Raw genomic sequence first — 23,479 nt, 5'->3', positions numbered from 1 at the left:
CAACATAAATTCTATTGTCAAAGTATGTGGATGAATTTCTGATTAAAATAAATTTGAAAGAGTTCGCGATTATTTCTCAGAAAAAAATTGATAAAGGGAAATTTCAAGAATTATTCATGCTCTGAGGAAAATTTATATATAATTAGTTCAAACACGTTAACTCTCATTTAAAAATCAGATACTTAGAAGCCTTAAGGGAGGCTTCCGACCAGAAAGCTCTCTCAATTTTTTGTGATGTTTACACCAAAAGTGAGATTCGTTAAGCGTTTTTCTCGTTGAATATTGAGTTTCCCGGATTTTGAGTTATTCATAAAGCTCCTCTATATTATACCCTATCTACTGATATGATTATTTTTGAAAAATCTCTTAAATCGACCTGCACTGAATTTTTTAGGGAAAATTCGAAATTTTATAGGCGTTTTCTGTAACGTTTTTTTACGGAATAAAATCCGAAAAATAATTTTTTGAAGAATCATTTGGGTAGAATACTTATCGAAAATTATATTTATTATAATTTTGGTCGATAAAAATAAGCGGATTCAAAACTGGCAAAAACCCTTTCGGCAATTTGTGGACGATTCCGAACCCCCTCATTTTTGAAATTTAATAAGAAAAATAGAATCTTTATTAAATATAGATTTTAAAAAACTTGGTTATAAATTACGAAATTTTCTCACTTGGGCTAAAAAGTGACAATTTGGTCGGAAGCCACCCTTAATTGATACCCAAAAGTAAAAAAGAAAAATTTTGGTTCCACCAGGAATCGAACCTGGATTTAGGGATTCAGAGTCCCCAGTGATAGCCATTACACTATGGAACCTTTACATTTTCCTTTAAAAATTTCAGATCCATAATAAATATAACTATAATTTCCTCTCCCTTTTTAAAACATCACTTGTTTCTTTAAGATTTTAATTACGCATGCTACCTATATTTTATAAATCCTATAGAATTATTCATAATCTAATTTTTTCATATCACATGTCATTCGAATGAAAACTCAAGTTCTGAATAAACAAGAAAATGCTACACATCGTCGAGTATTTGAACAATACTGTCTAGTAACTGAGGATTTTGAGACGGAACTTGAATATAATAAGTACTTAGAAGAGAGAGAAACAGTAGTTATGAATATGGTTCAAAAAAAGAATCTAGAAAAAGCCGAAGCCATGTTTGCTAAGTTTGGTAAAGATTTTTCAAAGCAAATAGGTGCAAGAAATGCAGAAATTCTCAATTCTCGTGATGTTCTTAAAAATTGGAAAGTATTACCACTTCAAGCTCAAATGGAAAACGAAAAACGCAAAAAGTCATCTCGCCGTAACCAAGCATTCCAGTTTAAACTCGATTACAAAGCAGAAGAATTTGCTAAAGAAGCAAATTCAAGATTTAACAATTGGCAAATGGGAATGGCTGTTTCTCGGTTCCAGGAATCTGGTTCTGATGATTCTTGGTACGTTCAAAGAGCCAAAGAAGAATACGCCAATTCATTAACAAGACCACCTCAATTGATAAAGAACACAGCTTACAAATTAGGTATATGAGTTCTTAGTTTAATAATTTACCCATTTATTATATAGATTTATTGTAATATTTATAAAGATGTTTATTTTAAATAAAATTTTTACAACATTTGGTCGAACTAACTGTTTGAATTTCTTTAGATAACTATTTTTTCTCATTCAAATTTGATATCTGGAAAAATATCCAATTTTATCGTGAAATTTTGAGGTAACTATAAAGGTAGGAGGACAGTTTTGGGGTGAGATCCTGATTTGGCGTGATGTTGTAAATTAATAATTATTTCATAAGATAAAGACTTTTTCAAGATCATTTCTAACAGGAAACATATTTGATCTTAAATTTTAATATCAATCTCATAAAGTTTTTATAAAAATTTTAAATTTTTTTTATTCTTCAAGAATTTCTAAAAATTGAGTTGCCAAATCTGCAATATCTTGAGAAGATTCGCAGCATTGGACAAGGAAGTCTTTATACTCTCCATTTAAGAAGTTTACAAAGTCATCAAAAGAATTTCCTTGAGATCTTAGTTTTATTAAGTAATTCTGGAACGCAGTGATGGAGAGAGCTTGTAAATCAACTGGGGATTCTAATATAACATTAGGAAATTGAGAAATCAGTTCATTTTGGAATAATAAAGGAATAATTCCGTCAAAATTGCTGTTAATGATAACAAGACATAGTTTGACGAATGATTGTAAGTTATGGAATGGTAATTTATTTGATTTTTTGAGAATTCTTGTAAATAAATTCTCAATTGGAATATTATTGATAAAAGATTCATTTTGATTGATAAAAATGCATAAGAGATTCATGATTCCTACTGAATATTCTTGTTGTGGCTTTTTAAGAAGGTTTTGAATTAAAATTTCAATATTAAAAGATTCAATGAAATTTTGAACGAATTCAGTGTATTCTGATGCATTTTCTAGTATGGCTATATCCATTTCAAGGATGATCTTCCATGTTTTGTTCATGTAAATGTTGTAAAGTGAATTATTTATTAAATTTAGTAATTCTGGTGAATTTATTACAAATAGAATGTTGTTGTATGATAATGATCTCAATGCGGTTGATGATGTTATGAAAATATCTTTGAAATATGTTAAAACTGGATCATATCCGGATTTGTAAAGTTTTTCATCGTAATCCGTAGTAATATCTGGTTGAATATGTTGTATAATGCGAGTAAAACAGTTTAATATGGACGAAACCATGGTTTCATCGTTAAATTTCGGAAATGAAATGAGTTTTGAGAAAAATTGTAAAATATTGTTTTCAAATTTGGCAACTGATGATGAATCTTTCTTGATAAATCCGGTTATGATCTCAAAAAGTTGAGAAAGGATGTTAGAATTTAAAAAACTTTCTAAGTATTGGTCGTCATAGGCCATTATAGACGAAAATAGATTCAATGTGAGATATAATGTAAAGTTATCATCGTCATTGATAAGAAATGGTGACATAACATTAAATATCGAATTTTCTACTAAGTAGGTTGCTAATTCTTTAGATTTCGTAAGTAATTTGATTAATATATTGAATGATGATTTGTGTATGGTGAACATTTTGAATTTTCCTGCTCTTGGATACGGTGTAATTAAAATATTTATCAGTGTATCTACGAATTTGCTATTAATGAAGTCTTGTGCAGGATGCTGAGCTATAGAAATATACTTGGCAATATCAATTAATATGTTACTTGCTTTATCATAATCTTGATTTTCTAAATTTTCGTTAAATGATTGGATATTCTCTTCTAGATTGAACGATTCGTTCTTAATTGATTCTGGGACGATACCATTGAATGAATTTGCATTTGATTCTGTTGAACTTACACTTATATTTTTCATTTCAAAAATTAAAATATTTCAATTTGAATTGTAGTCTCAAATCAAATTCGAATAACCTTTTAGGACTGTTAGAAAACTTTTGATAGACTAGAGGAAATCTTATGACTAACGCTCTTGCCGAGCTCAAGACAACAGCGCAAAATTTTTCCATGATATCGAAGATGAATTTACTTTTGTTCATATGAGGATGTATGAATCGTTGTGATACCGAAGACGAATTTACCAGATCTATTTTAATGCTTGCTGCTAATCAGTAGATTTGCTTCTTAGCTAAAAATTTACTGAGGTAGTTCAAACTATTAGTCCAAAAAACCTATCGCTTAAGATAAAGAATGTTGGAATTGCTCAGTTTAAAGGTGCTAATAAAAAATAAATATTATATGATAAACATTGAAATGCATGCATTTTTCTCATGTATCCTTTCTTTTTATTTTTAGAAATTATTTTGAAATACTATAATAATGCTCTATATATAGCACGATATACCTTTCGATACATAGATTCCATTTTTATTTATTCAAGTTTTCCAAAAGTTAACAATGTTTATTTTTGGACGCTCTAGTTTTATCAGTCCTTCTTCAGTTTTATATTGAATATAGTGCCCATGTATATTTTATACATATTATCTATTAGAACAGAAAAAGACGAAACGTCAGAACAAAGTAGGGAATCTGAACTAGCTCTTACTTTTGATATATAATTAGTAGTTTGATTTCAACCTGCTTCTTCAAGAAGTCAGAATTGAGCACATAAGTTTAAAAAATTGTAAATATTGAAATTTTTTTTATATTAAGGCTGCACTTACGCCCATCTGACTTTTAAAACCGTAAATATTGAAATTTTTTTTATATTAAGGCAGCTCTGAGATCATTTATTCATAAGAATTTCAAAACCGTATCATGTTTCTTTTTGTCCGAAAGAACTTACAATGATACTTTAGTCCACATTTTCAAATTTGATATCATATTGTAATTTCTGGCCTCGGATGCATACGCTTGCCCTTTGGGCAAGCATAACATCTTTGGCAAAATAAGCATACTATCCCTACTGAGGAAGAAATATAGTAAATCTACTAAGAATTTGAAATATTTCATGAAGATTGGAAAAAAAAATGACAAAATTTTATGAATGTCCAAGAAGTTACCCAAAATTGTATCCGAACAGCATTTTTTGGGTTTAATGTTTCTGGTGGCATTATCCCTACTATCATCAGAATTGCGTCATTTGCCGTTTTAACAAGTATTCACGCTGTTATTAAACCAAATTCATGGACACAAAAGGAATATTTAATTTTTGCAGGATCTATAGCATTCGTTATACTAATTATTACAGCAACACTAACTATTTTAACTCGTATTTTTGACAATTCTTTCGAACTATCTACAGATTCCGAAGAAAGTATATCAGATATCGAAACTCCACCTGGCATCAGTGATGTCTTATGGAAACTAAGAAATTCATACCCGTTTGATGAGCAAAGAGCCAGTGAATCAGCTTTTGAACTCATTCAATCAGGTTTTTCAGCAGATGAAGTCTTTACTCTTATCGAATACATGAATACTCACAAAGAGGAGCCAAAACAATCTCAAAAAAAGGAGAAAGGAGAAAATACAAGTTATATTCGTTTTTTTGGAACGATTAAGAAGTTTCCTTTCACTCGCGAACAACTATCCATCGTATTTCCTTTCCCAAAAACCTTTACTTACATATTTTTTGTGACAATTTTAGCTTTTTTTCAGTTATATCTCGTTTCTTTCGCCTCTCATCATATACCAGCAGGTGTCTACTGGTGGTATTGCATTATTTCAGGCGGTTCAATCTACTCAATTCTCCAGCCTCCACAAGATGAACCTTATTCTCTAACTCACGAAGAATCTACGAACGGAATGACCCGTCCATTCTTTCTAATCATAGCTTGTGGCTTCATTCTTCTTTTCGAGTACTTTCCAAAGTGGTTTGAACCAATTCATCTTGAAATTTTCAAAATTACGATAGATTGGTACACAATCAAGGACCACGGTATTGAAATTTGGAAGTACGGTATTTATTTACTCCCCGTTTGGCTTTTTTTCGTTATTCCTCCAATCGGATCGACAATTACATGGTTTATTGAGTCAGTGAACCGATATTTGTTTGGTTCATGTGGTGTAGTGGGTCTTTTCGACTCATTCGCTCAGTTAATTCGATGTTTTGTTGTATATATTATTTGTTATTTTATTCATTCGAAAACAACGTTCAAATACCATGACGAAGTTGCTATTATTGTATCCCATGTCATTCTGAACATCCCAATTTCACCAATTTCACATCACAAAATATTATATTATTTTATTCAACAAATTATTCTTACAGGTATTGTTTCTATAGCTTCTATATACTGTACAACACGGAAAGGATATTTTTATGTTATGATTATCATTCCTGTTGTTATTAATTTAATAATTCCTTTTTTGACTACATTTACACAGTATTTTCTATTTATTTTTAGGTTTATTCGGATAAGAATCCAATATGTTGAGTTCTTTTTCATTGTTATCCGTGCATTTTTCGGAGTATCTTTTATCAAATTTTGTTTGTTGTCAGAAACTATTCCAACATGGATTTTTGGGTTTTTTGTATGTATAGTATTGAATACTTCAGTAGGAAGTACTTCTGTTTATGCATTTTCTTTGTTAGTTTTTTGTCACTTTTATTATGAAATGCAATTTTCGAATTTTGTTGGCTCATTTATGATTTCTTATTGGATTGGCCGCAAACTTATGCATATGTATGATATTACTCGTGAATACATATTCGGAAGGTTCTCATCTATTGGCAGTTATACAGAAGAACTCCCAGAAGTTGGTTATATTCCTTATTACATTGTTATTATGTTATTTCCTTTTATTGACAGAAGTTTTTCTTTCAAAACTTATCTTTGGTCTGTTATTACAGGTGCTCCACGACAATTGTTTTCTTTTTTGCAGCCTTTGTTTCATGTTGTTGTTTTCCCATCTGCACCACGACCAAACATTTTCTGGGATTTGAGTCCACCTCGAAATCTTGATGTCATGAAAACAATTGCATCTCATGCAACAGAGCATCCTCTTGAAGCCCCTGTTTATTTATCCGCTGTTAGAGATTTAGTTAAAGTATTAGCAAGACAAATATATTCAGGGAATTACGGTGCTGTTGATGAAAACGACATTTTTTTGATGATTAACAACAAAATGTCACTTTTATTGCATATCATTTCACTTCGTCCTAATTGTGTTCAATTCCAAGTTCGAGGTCTCGAATACAATGATGCTACTACATGTCATCAAATCGAAATCCGAAATCTTGAGAATTTATCAACAATGGCAAATGATTGGCAAATTCCCGCCGGATTTTTACATTTGAAATCAAATTGGAATTATGTAAATTGTGACATTCCTTTAGATATGTATGAAGTTAGTGCAACAGAGTTAGTTACTATTCTTAATACTACGAATAGATATACAGTTTTGACGTGGATGAGACTTTGTATTATTTTCTTCACATTGAAAGAAATTGAATTATTAGTAAATGTTCCACAACCAGATGAAAATATTACTGTTAGTAGTGAGCAAGAAATCGAATATATTTCAGGTCATCTTGAGATTGAATTAAGTCATGAAATGAAGCAGCAATTGCAAGTCTTGATTAATGATTGTCTTGAAATTCTTACAAAATCTAATGGTGTTGAATCGAACACAGTTATTGCATCTAAAGTATTTTCATCATTTCATGGAAATTTGTCCGTTGATGATGACAACTTCTGGCTTTCTAACAACCAACGAATCTTCGAAGATGTCATCACACCTTCTATGCGATTGTTTGTTTTGAGTTTAGTTCTCCAACAGTTCGGATTTGTTGATGAACCAGATGTATTAACAGATTCATCAATCTTCGATCATTTCATGGACTACGAAGAGAGTTACTTGGTTTCACCAGCAGGATCTAATGAATTTGCACACGAATTCACTATGTCAAAGAAACAACTTTTGACAGTCGAAAACTGTTTGAACACTAAGACAGTTTTGTTGTTCAAACATTCAACAGCACTTTGGAATGTCTACAGACTGAACAAGAGTTCTGTTCGAAGTCTCTGGTCCAGCCAAGCATTCGAACAAGTCTTCATGCGTTCTTTGGACAGAGAGAGACTTTCTATACAGTTCAATGTCATCGATTTGCACAACATCGTCAACCAAGCTTGCAACCTTCCGATTGGATATCCTGCATATGTTTCTCCTGTTTTGTCTTCTTACTACACATTCAGAGCTTAGAATATTTTTATATATTTCTAATAATATATTAATATATTATGTTATTTTGTTTATTTATTATTTTTATGTAATTAAAAAATCATTTTTTAGATTTTTCATTGCTATCATCAAACAGTCTTTTTAATTCTGGTAAATATATTTGAAACTAGTTGATATAAGTTTTTTATGTAATTGAAACAGATTTTATTGAATGGCCAAAGGGTCTAAATTCTTATATAATATGGATGTATTTGTTTTCATACGGTTTAAATGTATTCACAATATATTGCTATAAGAAATTTTCTTTCATGCTTTTTAGAAAGTATGATAAAATCCCTGAAACAATACATTAAAATTAAGAGACTTTTTTCAAAATTGAGAAGCATAAAGAACTACTTTCTCAAAATTGACAAATCCCTCATATTTCAAATATAGAAATTTCCATGTCTTGAACTCCTTCATCTCGAAAATCGAATTCTGTTCATATGATCCGAGTTAGATTTTTAGAAGTGTATCAACTCTAACCATAATATCTAAGTTAAGTTTGTTTCAACGATTAATGTTCATCCATAGAGCACATTAATAATGCAGTTGTACATATATATTGCTTTATAATTTTCTGGATCTTTAGATCAAATTTCCATTAATACTTCAATATATACCTGTTTATATATTGAATAATGCACATAAATAGATAGAAAAGGATAAGTATTAACTTTGATCATCGATATTTGATATTTCGTGAAAATAATATCTCTTTATTAAGGAATAACAATTCTACAAGGTCTGATTATAATAATATATTTTCTCAAAATAGCATCCTATGTAGATAAATATTGTTTATTATTTCGAATTTGGAATTATAAAAATTTATTTATGTATAAAAACATTTTCAACAAGTTAAAAATACTAAATTAGCAATGTTGAACGATATTTTGTCAAAAACTTAATCAAATTAACCAGATAATTTATGGTAAATTTACAATTTGTTCAGTAATTATTTTTTTGGAAAAATCCGACTTACACAATCCATGTCGTGAAGGGTGTATGCCAAAATTATAGTCTCAATGTTTTTTATATTATGATGATAGATATTGGTAATTGTGATGGACCTTATGTGGTGTGAAGTGAATGTTATTGTAAATTATTTCTGAGTATGAACTAATAAAAGGAAAATACTATTCAGCCACTAAATTGAAATTAAAAAATTCAATTTCAAGGAATATTATTAAAGACTTGTACGTATGGTCTGATTCTGAAATTATTCTTTGCCAGTAAAAAGTTCTTTCAAGAAGGTTTCTCTATGAAAGTTCATATTCCCATTAGTAATAAAAATTTTGCACTTTTCTAATTTGCCGCGTCAAATGTCAGGCGGGAGGCTATCAACTAATTAAAGATTATATAATTTTATTATATAATGGATTAAAAATACGATAGAATGTCAGGCGAAAATGTGGGAAAAAGTTAGAAAAAGTGGCTTTTCAGTTTACAATTTTTAGTTGATACACCTATATTTTTTTCGAGATTTTTTTACGATCAATATGAAAAAAAATATGCAAAAATGAAAATATAGGATGAACAATAGAATTTATTTCTTTACTAAAACAATACAAAGAGTGTTGCATGCTAAGTAGTGTCAACGATAGAAATTGAGAGCCTATTAATCGTCGAGGAAGTACGATTATTTTTTGGGCGAAAAAGTATCTTAAAATATGATTATTAATATGTTTTTAAAATAAAAAATTTGAAAGTTAATTTGAGATTCTCATATAATTTTTTGAATGAAAAAATAAATATAGTCTATATGAGTTTTTGAATAATCACACTTGAGATATATCTAAAAATAATTAAAAATAGAGTTTGAGAAGACTTTTCAAGGTCTAATGAAAAGTGTGATATAGAAAATAATTATAGATATTTTAATTTTATATATTGTGCTAAGCATTATATTAAATTTTTAGGAAAAACACTTTTCATAAGTATTCAATATTTGAAAATACGCTCCAAAAAAGAATAGATTCTTTTATATTCGCTTATATAAAAGGAGACTCTCTATCAGATGCGAATGCCTGAATTCAGCACCTCTGATAGAGAGTTTCCTCTTATATAAGCAAATCTTTTTCATTCGTTTTTGTTAATATAAAAACATCAAAATCTACCAATATGAGAAATTAAACCCTGCGAGGCACCAGTCTAGAACTGGCACTTCGCAGGGTTGAATTTCTCTTGACAAAATACAATAATCAAATGCTCCAAAGTTTTCAAATTTTTATTAGGAATAGGAGCCTACAAAGCACTGATTATATATCAGTGCCTGGTAGGCTCCTATTCCTTCTCTAAATGGGAGAAACTTTGTTTGAATAAGATAACATGCGAACAAAGTTTCTCCCATTTAGAGTGGGATTTGGAGGGTGGGAGGTACATAGATAGACTATGTATCTCTCACCCTCCAATTCCCTCGGGAAAGTTCGAAAACTTTGGTGCAATCAGCAACGATTGCACCAAAGTTTTTGCGTTTAATTGAAGGAATTGCTCTTTATGATATATACAGTTACAATGCATATATCATAAGGAGCAATTCCTTCCAGATATCTGGCAAACCTGCTCGCAATGGTTCACAATTGCGAACAAGTTTTGTCATTTGTCAAGAGAAATTAAACCCTGCGAGGTGCCAGTCTAGAACTGGCGCTTCGCAGGGTTTAATTTCTCATATTGGTAGCTTTTTATGTTTTTATATTAACAATAACTCATGAAAAAGATCCGCTTATATAAGAGGAAACTCTCTATCAGAGGTGCTGAATTCATGCATTCGCATCTGATAGAGAGTTTCCTTTTATATAAGCAAATATAAGAGAATCTATTTTTTTTGGAGCGTATTCTCAAATATTGAATACTTATGAAAAGTGTTTTTTTCTAAAAATCTGAGAATATATTTACAATAGTAAAATAAATAAGATATTTAAATTTATTTTTAAATGTTTTTTTTTATATGAGATTCTCAAAAGTTATATCAAAAGTCTGTTTTTTCTAAAATCTAATATCATAATCTATTTCTCATTTTAAGTACATCTTAATTCATTTTATTTTCTATATTTTTTCAATATTTTTGAGGGAATTGTGTTGCTTCCCCGACGATAAAATGAGTAGGGGTAATTTTAGCTAAAAGTGACACACCCGTGAAGGGTGTGATTACCGATCGGTAATTTCGACAGTTTAGAATTTAAAATTTTTTATGGAACTGTTGCGAGTTTCATAAAGAATTTAAGGAATATAAGCAAAGATTTGAATCAAAATCTTAGACCTAAGCCGCTCGATTCGCTCGCGGCTTTCTTTATTATTTTAAATTTGCATATTTCCATCAAAAGTTCATAAGGTAAAAAATTTCGTTTATATTATTGCAAAATAAAATCTTCATTATCAAAATAATATTAAATGATAATATAATATAATTTATAAACAACTAAAAAAAAAAAAAAAAAAAAAAAGGATTGGGGCTTCCAGGCACTTCGTGCCCTCTAGCCCCGAAGATGTTTAGTATAAATGAAGTTTAGAGGACATACATGACTATGAGTTTAGATATGACAAGATAGAATATGAGAGAGGTCCTATAAACCGGAGAAAGTGTCATATAAACATCTGTCATTTTACTCAGAATTTTATACAGAATTCGGCAAAAATATATTTTAGGTGAAGAGGTGAGATCTCACCTGTTTTCTCACCTCTTTTCTCACCCCACATGTCCTTACTGAAAAAGTATGTGTTCCATCTGTCAAATGACGCTTTTTAACTTCACTTAAAATGCCACGTAAGCTACGTAAGAATATACGTAAGAGGAAGAGAGCATTGAAACATCCAATAGTAAGACTAACACCACAACAACAGTTGCAACAACAAATGCTGAATGACCCCACTATGTTGCAACAAATGTCAAGCAATCCTATGCTTTTAAACCGAGTTGTTGGTGCACAGAGTGGAGGTTTAAGAGCGGCACTTTTAGCGAAAATGGCAGGCTATGGTGGAGCTGCAGACGGAACAGCATATAACCCTCAAAGTCAAATGAATTTGAGTTCACTCAAAAATCAAATAGCAGATGTCAAAAAGTCAAACATAGACATACAGAAGCAAATAGGTGAAAACGAAAAGAAACTAGAATATGACAGACACACAAAGAAACTCAATGAGTTAAACGTAGAGAAAAAGAAGAAAGAAGAACAACTGAAAGAACTAAGTACAGAGGAATATGCGAAAAAAGTGTCAGAAAAAGCAGCAGAAGTAGCAAAAATGGAACAAGATGTCATAAATTTGAAAAAACCATACTACTCAATATAAAGTACTGAAAGATGAAGAGATAAAACAAAAAGCCCTGAAGACATATATGGATAGCGATGAGTATAAAAAAGAAGTTGAAGCAAATGTAAAGGCAGAAAAACTTTTACAGTTGCAAAACCAAACCGTACAGTATGAAAACTTAGCACAAGAAAGTAAAAATAACGACGCAGCCATGCAAAAGGCAATGAAAAGCGCAGAATATATAAAAGCTAACAATGACTGGTTAGATGCCCAAGCCAACGCTAAAGCAGCCCAACTCATAGGGTCAATAAGGACAAAAATACAAGCGGATGAAGACAGTTCAAATGAAGCTTTAACGAATGCTGACTTTAAGAACGCCTTCGAAGCTCTTCATAGTAAGGTGAAACAAGTGAACGATTTCTCATCTGGAAAGAAACTGAAGTCTGAAGGTTTCGACAAAGAGTTAAAAGAAGTAGCACAAAATATGACGAAAATAACAGATGCAGCAACGAGACAGGCAGTTCAAAGTGCCTATGACGCCGTTAGAGCAACTGTTGTGAAAAGTCAAGAAAAAGAGTTACAACAGACCAAAACAGACCTAGTAAATGCTTTCTTAAGAACGAAAAGTCAGGTAGGACATTACGCTGCAGATGGAACATATGTGCCAGCTGGTGGAACTTATATACCAGCTGGTGGAACTTATATACTAGCTAGTGGAACTTATATACCACCAAACCCTCCAAGAGAAGCACCTGCACCAGGACTACCTAAAACATTTACATCGTCACATGGACATAGACACAGGCATGCACCAAAACCAACACAACAACCAACAGTTCAAAACCCTGCACAACAACCACAACCAAAACCAGCACAACAACCAACAGTTCAAAACCCTGCACAACAACCAGCACAACAACCACCTCCACAACCAGCACAACAACCACCTCCACAACCAGCACAACAACAACCACAAACAGAGCAAGGACATAAAAGAAGTAGAGAACAAGGAAACCAAGAATTCTTAAAAAGGCTTAAGGAAGACTATGGTTACCCAGATAGTATTGACTTTAGTGACAGATATAAAGAAGCTATTAGAAAGTTCAAGGGAGGAAATACTGACCCGAACCTATTTAGCTTTATGGTTCAGCACCAAATGGGATATAATTTCAAACCTGGAAAATACAAGCTCGCTAAGGGATATGATTTAATAGCATATCATCCAAATGACATGACTGAATTTACTCCGAGATATTTGATGTCAGAGCTAAATGACAATTCAACTCCCGTCATGAAACGCGTAAAAAATAGAGACGGAACGAAAGAAGAAAGGTTTATGAGTCCGGATGACTTAGAAGGGAATTGTTAAAAACGGTCTCGGAATATATGAAATGCCAGCAGATGAGGTACAAGAAACTCCACAGGAAGAACTAGTTCAGATACAACCAGACATGGAAGAAATAGTTCAGCAACAACAGCTAGAAGAGCCTGAAGGAAACGAACAAGTCACTCCTTTGGAAACTAACTTCACAGAACTAGATGAAGATTTGGAACAGCCGAAAAATCTTGACCCTCAACAAGAGTATGCGGAGAATATGGAATATTTCCAAGAGTCTAAAAAAAATTCGGCTGACATAGTAGAAGAATATCGAAAAATGTTTGCCGACATACAAAAGACTCCAACACCAGATGAAAATATTCAGCATAGAATGGAAGTACTGAAAGAAAATGTACACAAATACAACAACCCTTTTTACTTACGAGCATTTAACGTTCAATCTTCGGATGAACTCGGTGAAAATAAAAGGTTAAATTTCAAGAAAACATATAGAAATGAAACATTGTTTAAAGTTCATTCAGAACCTAACCAAGATGGAAACAAACCTACTTTTGTTTCTGCAGACGATGGAACTACAATGAGATGGGGTCATAAAGCTAACCCGGATAGGTGGTTCATAAACTTACAACCACAATTCCAAGAAGTTGTAGACGCAATGGAATTGAATGGTGAACGAGATATAGCTGGTATTTTAAGCGCGGCTTTAATGCCATTGAAAGATATGAAACATGCAGATATTTTGGACCAGTATGAAATGAACATGGCTGATGGAAATATAACACCTGACGTTCTAGAACATTTATCTCAAAGAACTACACAGAACCATAGAGATGGTATATTTGGTGAAGAGTTTAGAAAGAAAGTTAGGGAGAGAGAAGGAAGAGAACCTATTGTACATGACCTTGCAAACGAAAGTTTACAAAATGTCATAAAAACTTACTTTGCAGACAATGAACTGAGAAGGGATGAATATTTAAGAAAACTCAAATGGACAGTACCAAATGAAATGTTAGTATTGAAAAACATGTTCCTTGACAAAATAAAACCAACTACAGAAATAAACGACGCAAGACTGAAAGATTGGGTAAAAGCTTTCCCATTCACAAAAGATATAGTTGGTAACATGGAAAGAAAACCAGAATGGCTACAAAAACATATATTTGGAAACGAGCTTATTCCATATGGACAGGCACTGTTTGAAGAGCTTGAACCGGAAACTCAGGAAAGAGTCATGCAAACAATACGCGACGACTCAAATACAAACTATGACAAACTCTTTCTAGGATATAGGTTACCTGAGATGGGCGACCAGAGCCCAAAGGCAAAAAGGACATGGGAAATTTACAACATACTGTGAACATGAGGCAAAGATGCAACAACTTGAAGCAGAGGGCAAGTTACCAAAGCGACACCAAAGAAGAAGAGTAGAACAAAGTGAAAGTAGTGAAGAAGTAACTTCATCTAGTGAAAGTAGTGGCAATGAAGGAAAAAGAAGAGTTAAAAACTCAGTCAGGAAGAAAGTAAAGCTTGGTCCACGTGGGTTCTATTATGACACATAAACCCAACTATTCTATATTTTTACCCATATGAAATGTACGCCGCTCAGAATATAACGCCAACAGTTTTGGATGCCATGAATGGAAATGTTTCCGAATGGTATAACGAATGCGACAATGCCATTAGAAGGTCAGAAATAGTTCCTGGAACTTACGAATATACAACTGCTGTTTCTTATGGAAACGTAGGTGAGTTTGGAGAAGGTTCTTCAACAACAGTAGATATTGCTTGCGACAGGTTTCATATAATTTCTATTGACAACTCTTTCTTATACGTGGAACAAGACATTGAAATAAAAACCTTCTGCCAAGTTGTCTGACAAGAAAGGTTGCAATGGAATTTTCTATGTCGGATACCAATATGCTCCAGAAGTTTTCATGGGATATAAGATATATTCTAACTCTGACTTAGTTCAAACAGTAACATGGGCAAACTATGAATGGTTCGCTTTGAGAAACTCAGTACAACCACAAGCTAGAGAACAAACAGACCAGTATGCAACTATTGAGAAAATAAGAAGACTTGACCCTAACGTTCCAGGAGTTTATGTTAACCTTTCTGGACAAACTGCAGCAGCAGTAACCAAAGTAAAATTGAAACTTAGAGTTCCTTTGTCATCTTTCCTCATCTTCAGGTTTTTAAGATACTTGCCAAACTGGGCAGGAAAAATTTCTATCGAACTTACTCCAAGCAAAAATAACTTAGTCATTGCACCAACACAAGACCCATTCACTCTTACTGTAGCTGGAACTGGTGGAGCCAAGTTCTGTGACTTTTGCAAAGACAAAGTTGACTTAGACTTTGGTTTCTCAAACCTCAACACTGAAGTAAACTACTACTTCAATGCTGCTGGAACTGCTTGGGACCCAGTTAAGTTCACATGCGAAAATTTGAATGCAAGAGAATAGAAAGCAGACTTGCAGTCTATATGTTGGACCCAGATATTTCAAATGCTTTAGCTGCCAAATATATTGCAGTTCCACTTATGTTCCCTATACACCAAATATCTGTCAAAGACTTTGCAGGTGAAGTTGGAAACCAAAGTGCTGACCCAGGTGCAAGAACAGATATTGCTTAACAACTGCAATGAAACATGCAGATACTATGTTTGTACTGTTCAGACGAACTATAAATGACTATTCTTGCTTCTACAACCCCGGTATTAAATATCATATAAACATAGATGGCAAATATTATCCAAGAGAAGAATATTCCACAGTTGAGGATATGAGGTCATACAACTTGACATTAGATGCTATGAACTTTAACAACAACTTCACAACAACCATTAACCCTGAAATGCAAAGTTCTATTATGCCATATGTGAAAGTATGGACTCATACAGGAGGTCAAAACACTCAATATACAAATGGAGACCGTTCAAACTTTTGGCTTGGCATTCCATTTGCTGACTCAGAAGACTTTATGGGTGGTATTTCAACTGTTGGTACAGTTCAAATACAATATACTGGTGACAGAGACGGTCCAGATGAATTGAAAGCAAAGAAGTTTACAAAACCAATAGCACTTTTCACGGAAGATGCTCTTTTGAAAATTCGTTCGATGAAACCTGCTGGGGCTCCTCAGATTGGTATAACGACAGCTTCCATCGAGCAGATTTTGGCAGCAGGTCAGTAAGTTGTTCTTGAACTGACTTCTCTCCGTCAAATATTGACAGTACGCCAGTTTTGATATAATATTGTATTATAAACTTACCTTTAGAAATATCGGTCAGTTTTGTTGTTATATTTTTGTCTGCTTCAAGAACTTTCACCATCTCGGTTATACCAACTTTCTTTGCTTTATGAAAATATTTTGGTTCAGCAAAGACTGCTATTCTATAACATTTTCCATTGTTTGTGTAAAGAACTATTCTGTCAATGAACTTGTATTGTTTGTGTGTGTAAACTTTGTTTTGCTTCAATTCGAAGAGATACTCAAATACGTCCATCTTTTTATTCTAAGTAAAATGTCATTTCCGAAAAATAGAAGCGTAAGTGTTTCAAAAGGTTTAATGGCGGTGGCAGATGTGAAGTTAAATTCACCAACTCAAACAAACAGTCAAAGTGTTGTTGTCAATGTCAAAGACAGAGATGTTGAAGTGGGGAAACCATACGAAGACGAAGATGGTATAACAATAGTTCCTGTAAAAGAACAACCAACATACCCTGAAGTTAGCAGAGACTTAAGTTCTGTTGCAGATATTCGAAACGACTACCAACAACTTAAAGACAAACTTAAAACTCAGGAGAAGATTTGTCAAGCTTTGGGTATAATGTTAAACTTGGTCGAACACAACCCTGTAAAAGTGAACTCATATGTCATTGCACCTCATGAAATTTTGAAAGAACTATTGAAACTTTTGACAGAGGCAGACGATATAAACATCAAAGAAATAGAACCCGACATTGCTTGCTGTGGTGTTTCATATAATGTCATTGACAAGATATACGTTATGAAAGGAGGTGAAACGTTGAACTTAAAATATAGTTTCCCAGACGTCATAAAAATATTTGACGACCACAACATTTCATTAAAATTTACTTGCTAAGTAAATGGCAGAAGACATAGTGGTTTATACTATTACGACTAAAAACCCTGAGTCATATAATTCTATAACAACAAACTTACAAAGTCCTCAAGGACGATATTGTAAACTGACCTTAAACACGATGACGACTAAAGCCTGTTTTGCTCTTTTGACACCAGAAGACTTTGTTGTTGTGAATGGTAAAAAATACTCCTTTGAAGATACTTACTCAGATATACCACCAACAGGTTTTGTTGACTTATTTAATACTTTAAGGACGGATGTAACATGTGCTGCAACTAGAGCAGGTTTCATTATGTTTGGATGTCCGACTGAGTTTAGTATAAACGATATGAGCTATAATACAAAACTTATATCTGGTTTTTACTACCAACAGTTTCCTATAACAGGAAAAGGTGTCATACAAGGAATGTCTGTTCCATTGACTTTAAGTACACCTATTTTATATATTGTTTCAAACTTAGGTTCAAAGTGCTATTCGAATGTCGACAGAAACTACTATGACCAAAAGATACTCATGCGTATAAACAACACTTTCTCTGCTGGTTTGCCTATTGTTCATTCGAATGCAGAGTTTTCAGCTTTAGTAAACTCAAACACTTTAGCAAACATAAACTTAACCTTAGTTGACGCAAACTTTGTTCCTGTAAAACTTTTATGTCCTATGTATTTGTCAATGACGGCAGAAAGTTTCGAATTGGAAGATGCAACTGGTGAAAGTATTGTACTACAAGAACAACTTCAACAACAAATAGCTCAAGAACAACAAATGCAACAAATGGAACAAATGCAACAACAAAGTCAAGAACAACAAATAGCTCAAGAAAAAAAATATTTTTTTTATTTTTATAAAAAAATGTACAGAATAGACGTTTCAGATTTTTATGACTTCCAAGCGTTCAGAAATATGTGTCCATTTAGAGACTATAACAAAGCAGTCGAGAATTTGAAACGTTTAGTCATTTATGTCGACTCTGCCCCAGAATGTTATGTCATGAAAGAATGGGATGTAGTCTTTAACAAACCTAAAGCGACAATAGTTTCAGAACAAGAATGTAAACAGAAACTTAAGAAAATAAAAGTCGTACAAGTTGGTATGAAGATGTTAGATGCTTGGGATATCTTATTGTCAAAGTTAGAAGATTTTTCAGTTCGTGGTATAAAGTTCTATACACCATCTCCAAACTTCTATTCTATCTTCACTGGATATAAATACGAACAAGTAGAATGGAAAGAAAATGTTATAGAAGCTTGGTTAGACCATGTCAAAGAAATTATATGCAATGGAAACGAAAGAGTCTATGAGTATATCTTATGTTGGTTTGCAAACATCTTACAACATCCAAGTGCTAAAAATGAAACTGCTCTCATCATAATTGGAAAACAAGGAACAGGTAAGAACACTTTCTTTACAGATATCTTATGGCAAACTGTTAGAGGGCTATTCGAACCCTAATATGACAAACTTAGAAAACATCTGCGGTAAATTTAACTCTTCAATAGAGAATATGAAACTTATAGTATGTAACGAACTTCAAAGTATAGATACAACAAAAGTTTTGAACTCAGATGCTTTGAAGAGTCTTATAACAGACAAAGTTGGAGTTGTTGAAAGAAAATATAAAGACCAAAGAGTTTGTGAAAATGTTGCAAACTTCGTCATGGTTTCAAACAACGCCGTTCCGATGAAGTTAGAAAGTTCTGACAGAAGATATGTAGTTGTCAGAACGTCAGAAGCTCATATGCAAGATACAGAATATTTTGACGACTTAGCAGAAACTTTGACACTGACTTTTACAACCACTTGTTCTCATATTTCATGACATTAGATATTTCAAGTTCAATCCAAGACAAATTCCACATACCGAAGAGAGACAAACATTGTTAGAAGCAAACAAGAGTGTATATGAACTGTTCATAGATGAAACTGACTTTGAGTGTTTAGATGAAAGGTCATTGTACGATTCGTATAAACAGTATTGTCAAGAATATGGTTATATGACAGCGTCTAAACGAACATTCTTGGCAAATGTCAAAAGTCTTTTAGACGTACAGAATGGTGTATATACAAAGAAAAATTTTTCTGAGTAAATTTTAAAAAAAATATTTTTTTATCCGATAGAAAAGATGACGAAATTCATCTCAGTCAACAAGTACATGTCAGGACTTAAAGAAGAACTAGACCCATTCACATATTTGAATGTTTACTTCTACCATTTTGAAAAGTCTACATTTGACAAAGTTTGGAACATCGAACCAGTTAAGTTTGCTATTGTGACTAAAAATGGTGCGAAATTTGAAGACTTAGACATAGAAGGTTTGTTAACAGTCAAAGAAAGTTTTGACAGAAGGTTTTCAAACCTTAAAGAAGGCAAAGCATACAAACTTGTTATACCCTATGAACCAAAGAAAGCAGACGACTATGAATATTATGAGTCTAAGATAGTTGAAGTTCAAGGTAAATTGGGTAAAAAGATTTTAGAGTCTAAGCCAGTGTTTTGCTCCTAAAGAGGAAGAGAACATTGACATTGACCCAGAAATGTTCTAAAAATAAAATTTTATTTTTACATGTCAAATTTCTTTTTCTCTGGCTCTGGTTCTTTCTTCTCTTCTTCTACTTTCTTTTCTTTCTTTTCTCTCTTCTTCTTTTCTGGTGGAGTTATGTCAAACTTCTCAGAACCATATTTTTGTAAAAGGTCTTTGTCCTTTAATAGCTCTTCTATTCTGTTTTCTATTTCATTTTCAAGAACAGCGCATGTGTCTTCTTTGCATTCTAAGAAGTTTTGTTGGACTTCATCTCTCCAAGAGGCGTCATCTCTGTCAACAAGTCTGTCATTGACAAATTTTAAGACTTCTCTGCTTAAGGTTTTATGGTTCTTGTCATATTCCCAGAAACAGAACTTTAGAACAAATTCCCTTTCTTGTTTACACTATGTAAGATTTTATGGTCGACAGATGTTTTGCTGTCGAAAAGCTTGTCTCGAATATAGATAGCGAAATCGCTAGACATTTCCTAAAAGATAAAAATTTTAATTTTTCTAAAAATATGTTAGAAAAAAAGTTTGCTGACATTGACAAAAAATTTGAGAATGTTTTAAATAAGAACAAGAGGAAGTTGGAAAATGCTCAGATAAAACCCATACATGACAAGTTCTTATTTGCTCAGAATGGTATAACAGGTCTAATCGCACCACCTGGGTCGGGTAAGACTTTCACTTATCTTAAAATGGCTGCACAACAACAAGAACTAGATGAGAAGAACCCATTCTATGAGTTAGTAGTCATTTGTAGTACTTCTGGTCAATTTGACCAAACCGTAAATTCGTTCAAAGATATTATAAAAAAGTCTAAGTTAGTATGTATAAAAGATACTGAGTTGTTAGATTGGATAAAGAAGTACCAAAGAAGAGTTTTGAAGTACAATGCTATAAATGAGTATGTCAATTCTAAGTTTAAAGACCCAAATGAGGAAATGCAGAGAATATTAGAGAAGAAACACTTCAGAAACAAACAGAAAGAGATAGAATACATTTCGAAGAAATTGCAATCTTACGATTGGAAGACTTACCCTCACAGATGTCTTCTTATCTTAGATGACTTTGCTTCTCATCCTTTGTTAAAGAACAGAGAACAAGACATGTGTCGAATTCTTAAGAAGCTCAGACACTTTAACATTTCAGTTGTCATTTGTGTACAGACAGCCAAGAGTTTAAGTAAGGATGTAAAGAGAATACTTACTGACATTGTACTTTTCCCCGGATTGTCCGAAGACGATTTCATGGAACTTATGAAAGAGTCCATGGCAGGTAAGTTTGACAGACATGAACTATGGGAGAAGTACAAAGTCATACAAGACCCTCATACTTCTTTCAGAATTCATATCTACGCAAACAAAGTTCAAATTGTAAAAAGTCAAGCGTAAAAATGTAAGTGTTTGAGTCTTAGTCTGTTGTGGTGCTGGGGCTGTCGGTTCTTCTGGCTTTGGAATGGACTCGGTTGGTGGTACGTCGGACATTCGTTTGTGTCCTGTCGGATGGAAGGACTTTTCCTGTCGGAAAGAAAAACTTTTCCTGTCGGAAAGAAAAATTTTTCCTGTCGGAAAGAAAAATTTTTCCTGTCGGAAAGAAAAATTTTTCCTGAAGGTCGGCCAAAAAGTTCTCAATTTTCGAAAATTTGAATGGTTTACGGACGGACAACTGGAAAAATTTTTCCTGTCGGAAAGAAAAATTTTTCCTGTCGGAAAGAAAAATTTTTCCTGTCGGAAAGAAAAACTTTTCCTGTCGGAAGGAAAAACTTTTCCTGTTGGAAGGAAAAACTTTTCCTGTCGGAAGGAAGGACTCGGAATGCCAGAAGGACTCGGACAAGACAATTTACCATCTAGAGCTACCTGAGCCATCTTTGGTGTCAAGCTTGAAAAATAAATGGTTCATTTACTCTTCCTCTTTGAAGTTGTCAAAATACTCTGTTATTTTTTCTTTCAGTAGCGGCAAATCTTCTTTGAATGTAAGTATTGTACAACCTTTCATATCATAGTGTGTTTGAGGTAACGTATCTTGAACTATCTGTTTAACATCTTCATTTGGTGTCATTGAAATCGGTAAGTTTTCGCGATAGAACCAATTTCTGTCAGATTTGTAAATCTTAGCTAAGTCGTAAAAGCTTTTGTTGTTTCTTCTGACTAAATGCAACATAACCATATCTCTGTCTTCTTCATTTTCCATCTCTTCAGTGTAAATCATATACTTATAGTTCTTTTCCTTTCCTTTTGGTACCGAACGTGGTATTCTTTTCTGTATGTTTTTGTCTTTTGCTTCAAGCTTGTTCTCTAGCTCTTCACGTTCTTGTCTATGAATTTCATCTAACATCATGAAAATATAACAAGCATAGCGAGGTGAAGCCCACATTGCAACAGCATTTACAAGAAGTCTATGTACATACCAACCTCTCAAACCATTTGGCAAATTTTGACGATTTTCGTACGGAATCTCGACCCTCGGTTTTCCGAGGGTCGCAAACATATGAGGAAATTCTTCTAAAAGTTCTTTTGTCTGTTGGTTTTCAAACCAATGGTATGCTTGCTTTGTAGAACGAAGAGCATTCAAAATACTTTGCATTTGGTACATGTCATCTTTGACCGAACGAATGAGACGTAACTGTTTGTTATACTGAACCCACTCGTATTCTTCATTTATATCTTCATGAACGATAGCAGTTGTTGTGTTCTCTGATGTTGACATATCTGTCTTTACATACAAAATAAAAAAAATATTTTATAAAAACTAGCGTTATTTTCTATCTTGTATAAAAGACCAAAAATAAACGCTTTACATGTATTTTTCAGCAACTTCGTCAAATAATTTTATAGCTTTGTCGATCTCATCTACTTCGAAAGTTTCTTTACCTTTCGTGGGAGCACCATACATTTTCTCAAACTTTTCAAGTAGTTCTGTTTCAGCAGCTCTCATATCGTTAACAAACGCAACCTTAACTCTATTGACTGTACTGTCATATCTTTGAGTTATATTAAATGTTCTTCCTATCTTATATCTCTTTGTATTGAAGTCCTTCGGTTTCTGAACGATGTAAACTAAGCCTTCACTGCAACGTTCAGTATCGAATGAACCATATGTTATGAAATTATATCCAACAACTGGGTCAATCCAGAACAAAACTACTGGTATAAGACTTTTGTCGATGAGATATGCTCTTGTTCCATAGAATCTTACCGATATCATAAGCTCAGGATTTTTTGTCAAAATTTTCTGAGTAGAAGCATTTCTAACCCAGCCGTGTGCTTTCTTTCCTTCAGATAGTGTTAAAATGTCTGACAAAGAATATTTGTTGTATTTCTTTGAGTATCTTACGTTTAAATCACCTATTCTAACTATTTTGGTCTCATTGTCTATCTTTCTAACTGTTTCAAACTCAGTGCTTGTCATTTCCTGTCTTTACATACAAAATAAAAAAAAATATTTTAAAAAAACTAGCGTTAATTTTATTTTTTCTATCTTGTATAAAAGATATGATTTCATAGAGTTTTTTTACGATTTTCATAGAGTTTTGGCGATCAGGGTTTTTCTCCCACTCGCATTTTTTCACTGTTTTC

At 32.8% G+C, this 23,479-nt stretch overlaps 11 protein-coding genes, 1 non-coding gene and 1 pseudogene across 13 annotated transcripts, besides 5 other annotated features; 9 read left to right on the top strand and 4 right to left on the bottom strand.

Annotated features, from left to right (window-relative positions):
* Positions 1-195: 195 nt before the first annotated feature.
* Positions 196-714: a mobile genetic element.
* Positions 715-748: 34 nt separating this feature from the next.
* On the bottom strand, positions 749-820 carry TVAGG3_0831520. Its single transcript has one exon. It is a non-coding gene; the product is annotated as a tRNA-Gln (tRNA).
* A 172-nt stretch (positions 821-992) lies between these two features.
* On the top strand, positions 993-1,541 carry TVAGG3_0831510 (CDK-activating kinase assembly factor MAT1 family; the record flags this gene model as incomplete). Its single annotated transcript, XM_001323598.1, has 1 exon — positions 993-1,541. The coding sequence occupies one exon, from the start codon at positions 993-995 to the stop codon at positions 1,539-1,541; it is 549 nt and encodes a 182-aa protein (XP_001323633.1).
* A 56-nt stretch (positions 1,542-1,597) lies between these two features.
* On the bottom strand, positions 1,598-3,373 carry TVAGG3_0831500 (armadillo (ARM) repeat-containing protein family; the record flags this gene model as incomplete). Its single annotated transcript, XM_001323597.1, has 1 exon — positions 1,908-3,371. One exon carries the CDS (start codon positions 3,369-3,371, stop codon positions 1,908-1,910), a length of 1,464 nt encoding a protein of 487 aa, XP_001323632.1.
* A 791-nt stretch (positions 3,374-4,164) lies between these two features.
* Positions 4,165-4,187: a mobile genetic element.
* A 299-nt stretch (positions 4,188-4,486) lies between these two features.
* Positions 4,487-7,748, top strand: TVAGG3_0831480 (pecanex family; the record flags this gene model as incomplete). The annotated part of the gene is made up of 1 exon (XM_001323596.1): positions 4,496-7,657. One exon carries the CDS (start codon positions 4,496-4,498, stop codon positions 7,655-7,657), a length of 3,162 nt encoding a protein of 1,053 aa, XP_001323631.1.
* Positions 7,749-9,884: 2,136 nt separating this feature from the next.
* Positions 9,885-10,182: a mobile genetic element.
* Positions 10,183-10,777: 595 nt separating this feature from the next.
* Positions 10,778-11,099: a mobile genetic element.
* Positions 11,100-11,434: 335 nt separating this feature from the next.
* TVAGG3_0831450 (protein of unknown function, DUF4106 family) lies at positions 11,435-11,687 on the top strand (the record flags this gene model as incomplete). Its single annotated transcript, XM_051248503.1, has 1 exon — positions 11,435-11,687. A coding segment is annotated over one exon (253 nt), but the record flags the coding sequence as incomplete, so codon positions are not given.
* A 1,027-nt stretch (positions 11,688-12,714) lies between these two features.
* Positions 12,715-12,954, top strand: TVAGG3_0831440 (protein of unknown function, DUF4106 family; the record flags this gene model as incomplete). Its single annotated transcript, XM_051248502.1, has 1 exon — positions 12,715-12,954. The coding sequence occupies one exon, from the start codon at positions 12,715-12,717 to the stop codon at positions 12,952-12,954; it is 240 nt and encodes a 79-aa protein (XP_051083977.1).
* An 831-nt stretch (positions 12,955-13,785) lies between these two features.
* Positions 13,786-23,479: part of a mobile genetic element that runs on past the window's edge.
* Positions 14,857-16,460, top strand: TVAGG3_0831430 (annotated as a pseudogene). Its single transcript has one exon. A coding segment is annotated over exon 1 (1,604 nt).
* Positions 16,837-17,373, top strand: TVAGG3_0831420 (protein of unknown function, DUF4106 family; the record flags this gene model as incomplete). Its single annotated transcript, XM_051248501.1, has 1 exon — positions 16,837-17,373. The coding sequence occupies one exon, from the start codon at positions 16,837-16,839 to the stop codon at positions 17,371-17,373; it is 537 nt and encodes a 178-aa protein (XP_051083976.1).
* On the top strand, positions 17,783-18,191 carry TVAGG3_0831410 (uncharacterized protein; the record flags this gene model as incomplete). Its single annotated transcript, XM_051248500.1, has 1 exon — positions 17,783-18,191. A coding segment is annotated over one exon (409 nt), but the record flags the coding sequence as incomplete, so codon positions are not given.
* On the top strand, positions 18,230-18,763 carry TVAGG3_0831400 (uncharacterized protein; the record flags this gene model as incomplete). Its single annotated transcript, XM_051248499.1, has 1 exon — positions 18,230-18,763. A coding segment is annotated over one exon (534 nt), but the record flags the coding sequence as incomplete, so codon positions are not given.
* On the top strand, positions 20,600-21,295 carry TVAGG3_0831390 (protein of unknown function, DUF4106 family; the record flags this gene model as incomplete). Its single annotated transcript, XM_051248498.1, has 1 exon — positions 20,600-21,295. The coding sequence occupies one exon, from the start codon at positions 20,600-20,602 to the stop codon at positions 21,293-21,295; it is 696 nt and encodes a 231-aa protein (XP_051083973.1).
* TVAGG3_0831380 (KilA, N-terminal/APSES-type HTH, DNA-binding family) lies at positions 21,991-22,610 on the bottom strand (the record flags this gene model as incomplete). The annotated part of the gene is made up of 1 exon (XM_051248497.1): positions 21,991-22,610. A coding segment is annotated over one exon (620 nt), but the record flags the coding sequence as incomplete, so codon positions are not given.
* On the bottom strand, positions 22,790-23,312 carry TVAGG3_0831370 (organellar and viral DNA polymerase type B; the record flags this gene model as incomplete). Its single annotated transcript, XM_051248496.1, has 1 exon — positions 22,790-23,312. A coding segment is annotated over one exon (523 nt), but the record flags the coding sequence as incomplete, so codon positions are not given.

Source organism: Trichomonas vaginalis, chromosome VI (assembly GCF_026262505.1).
Source record: "Trichomonas vaginalis G3 chromosome VI, whole genome shotgun sequence".
Taxonomy (NCBI): Eukaryota; Parabasalia; order Trichomonadida; family Trichomonadidae; genus Trichomonas; species Trichomonas vaginalis.
This window is presented reverse-complemented; position numbering and strand designations above follow the sequence as displayed.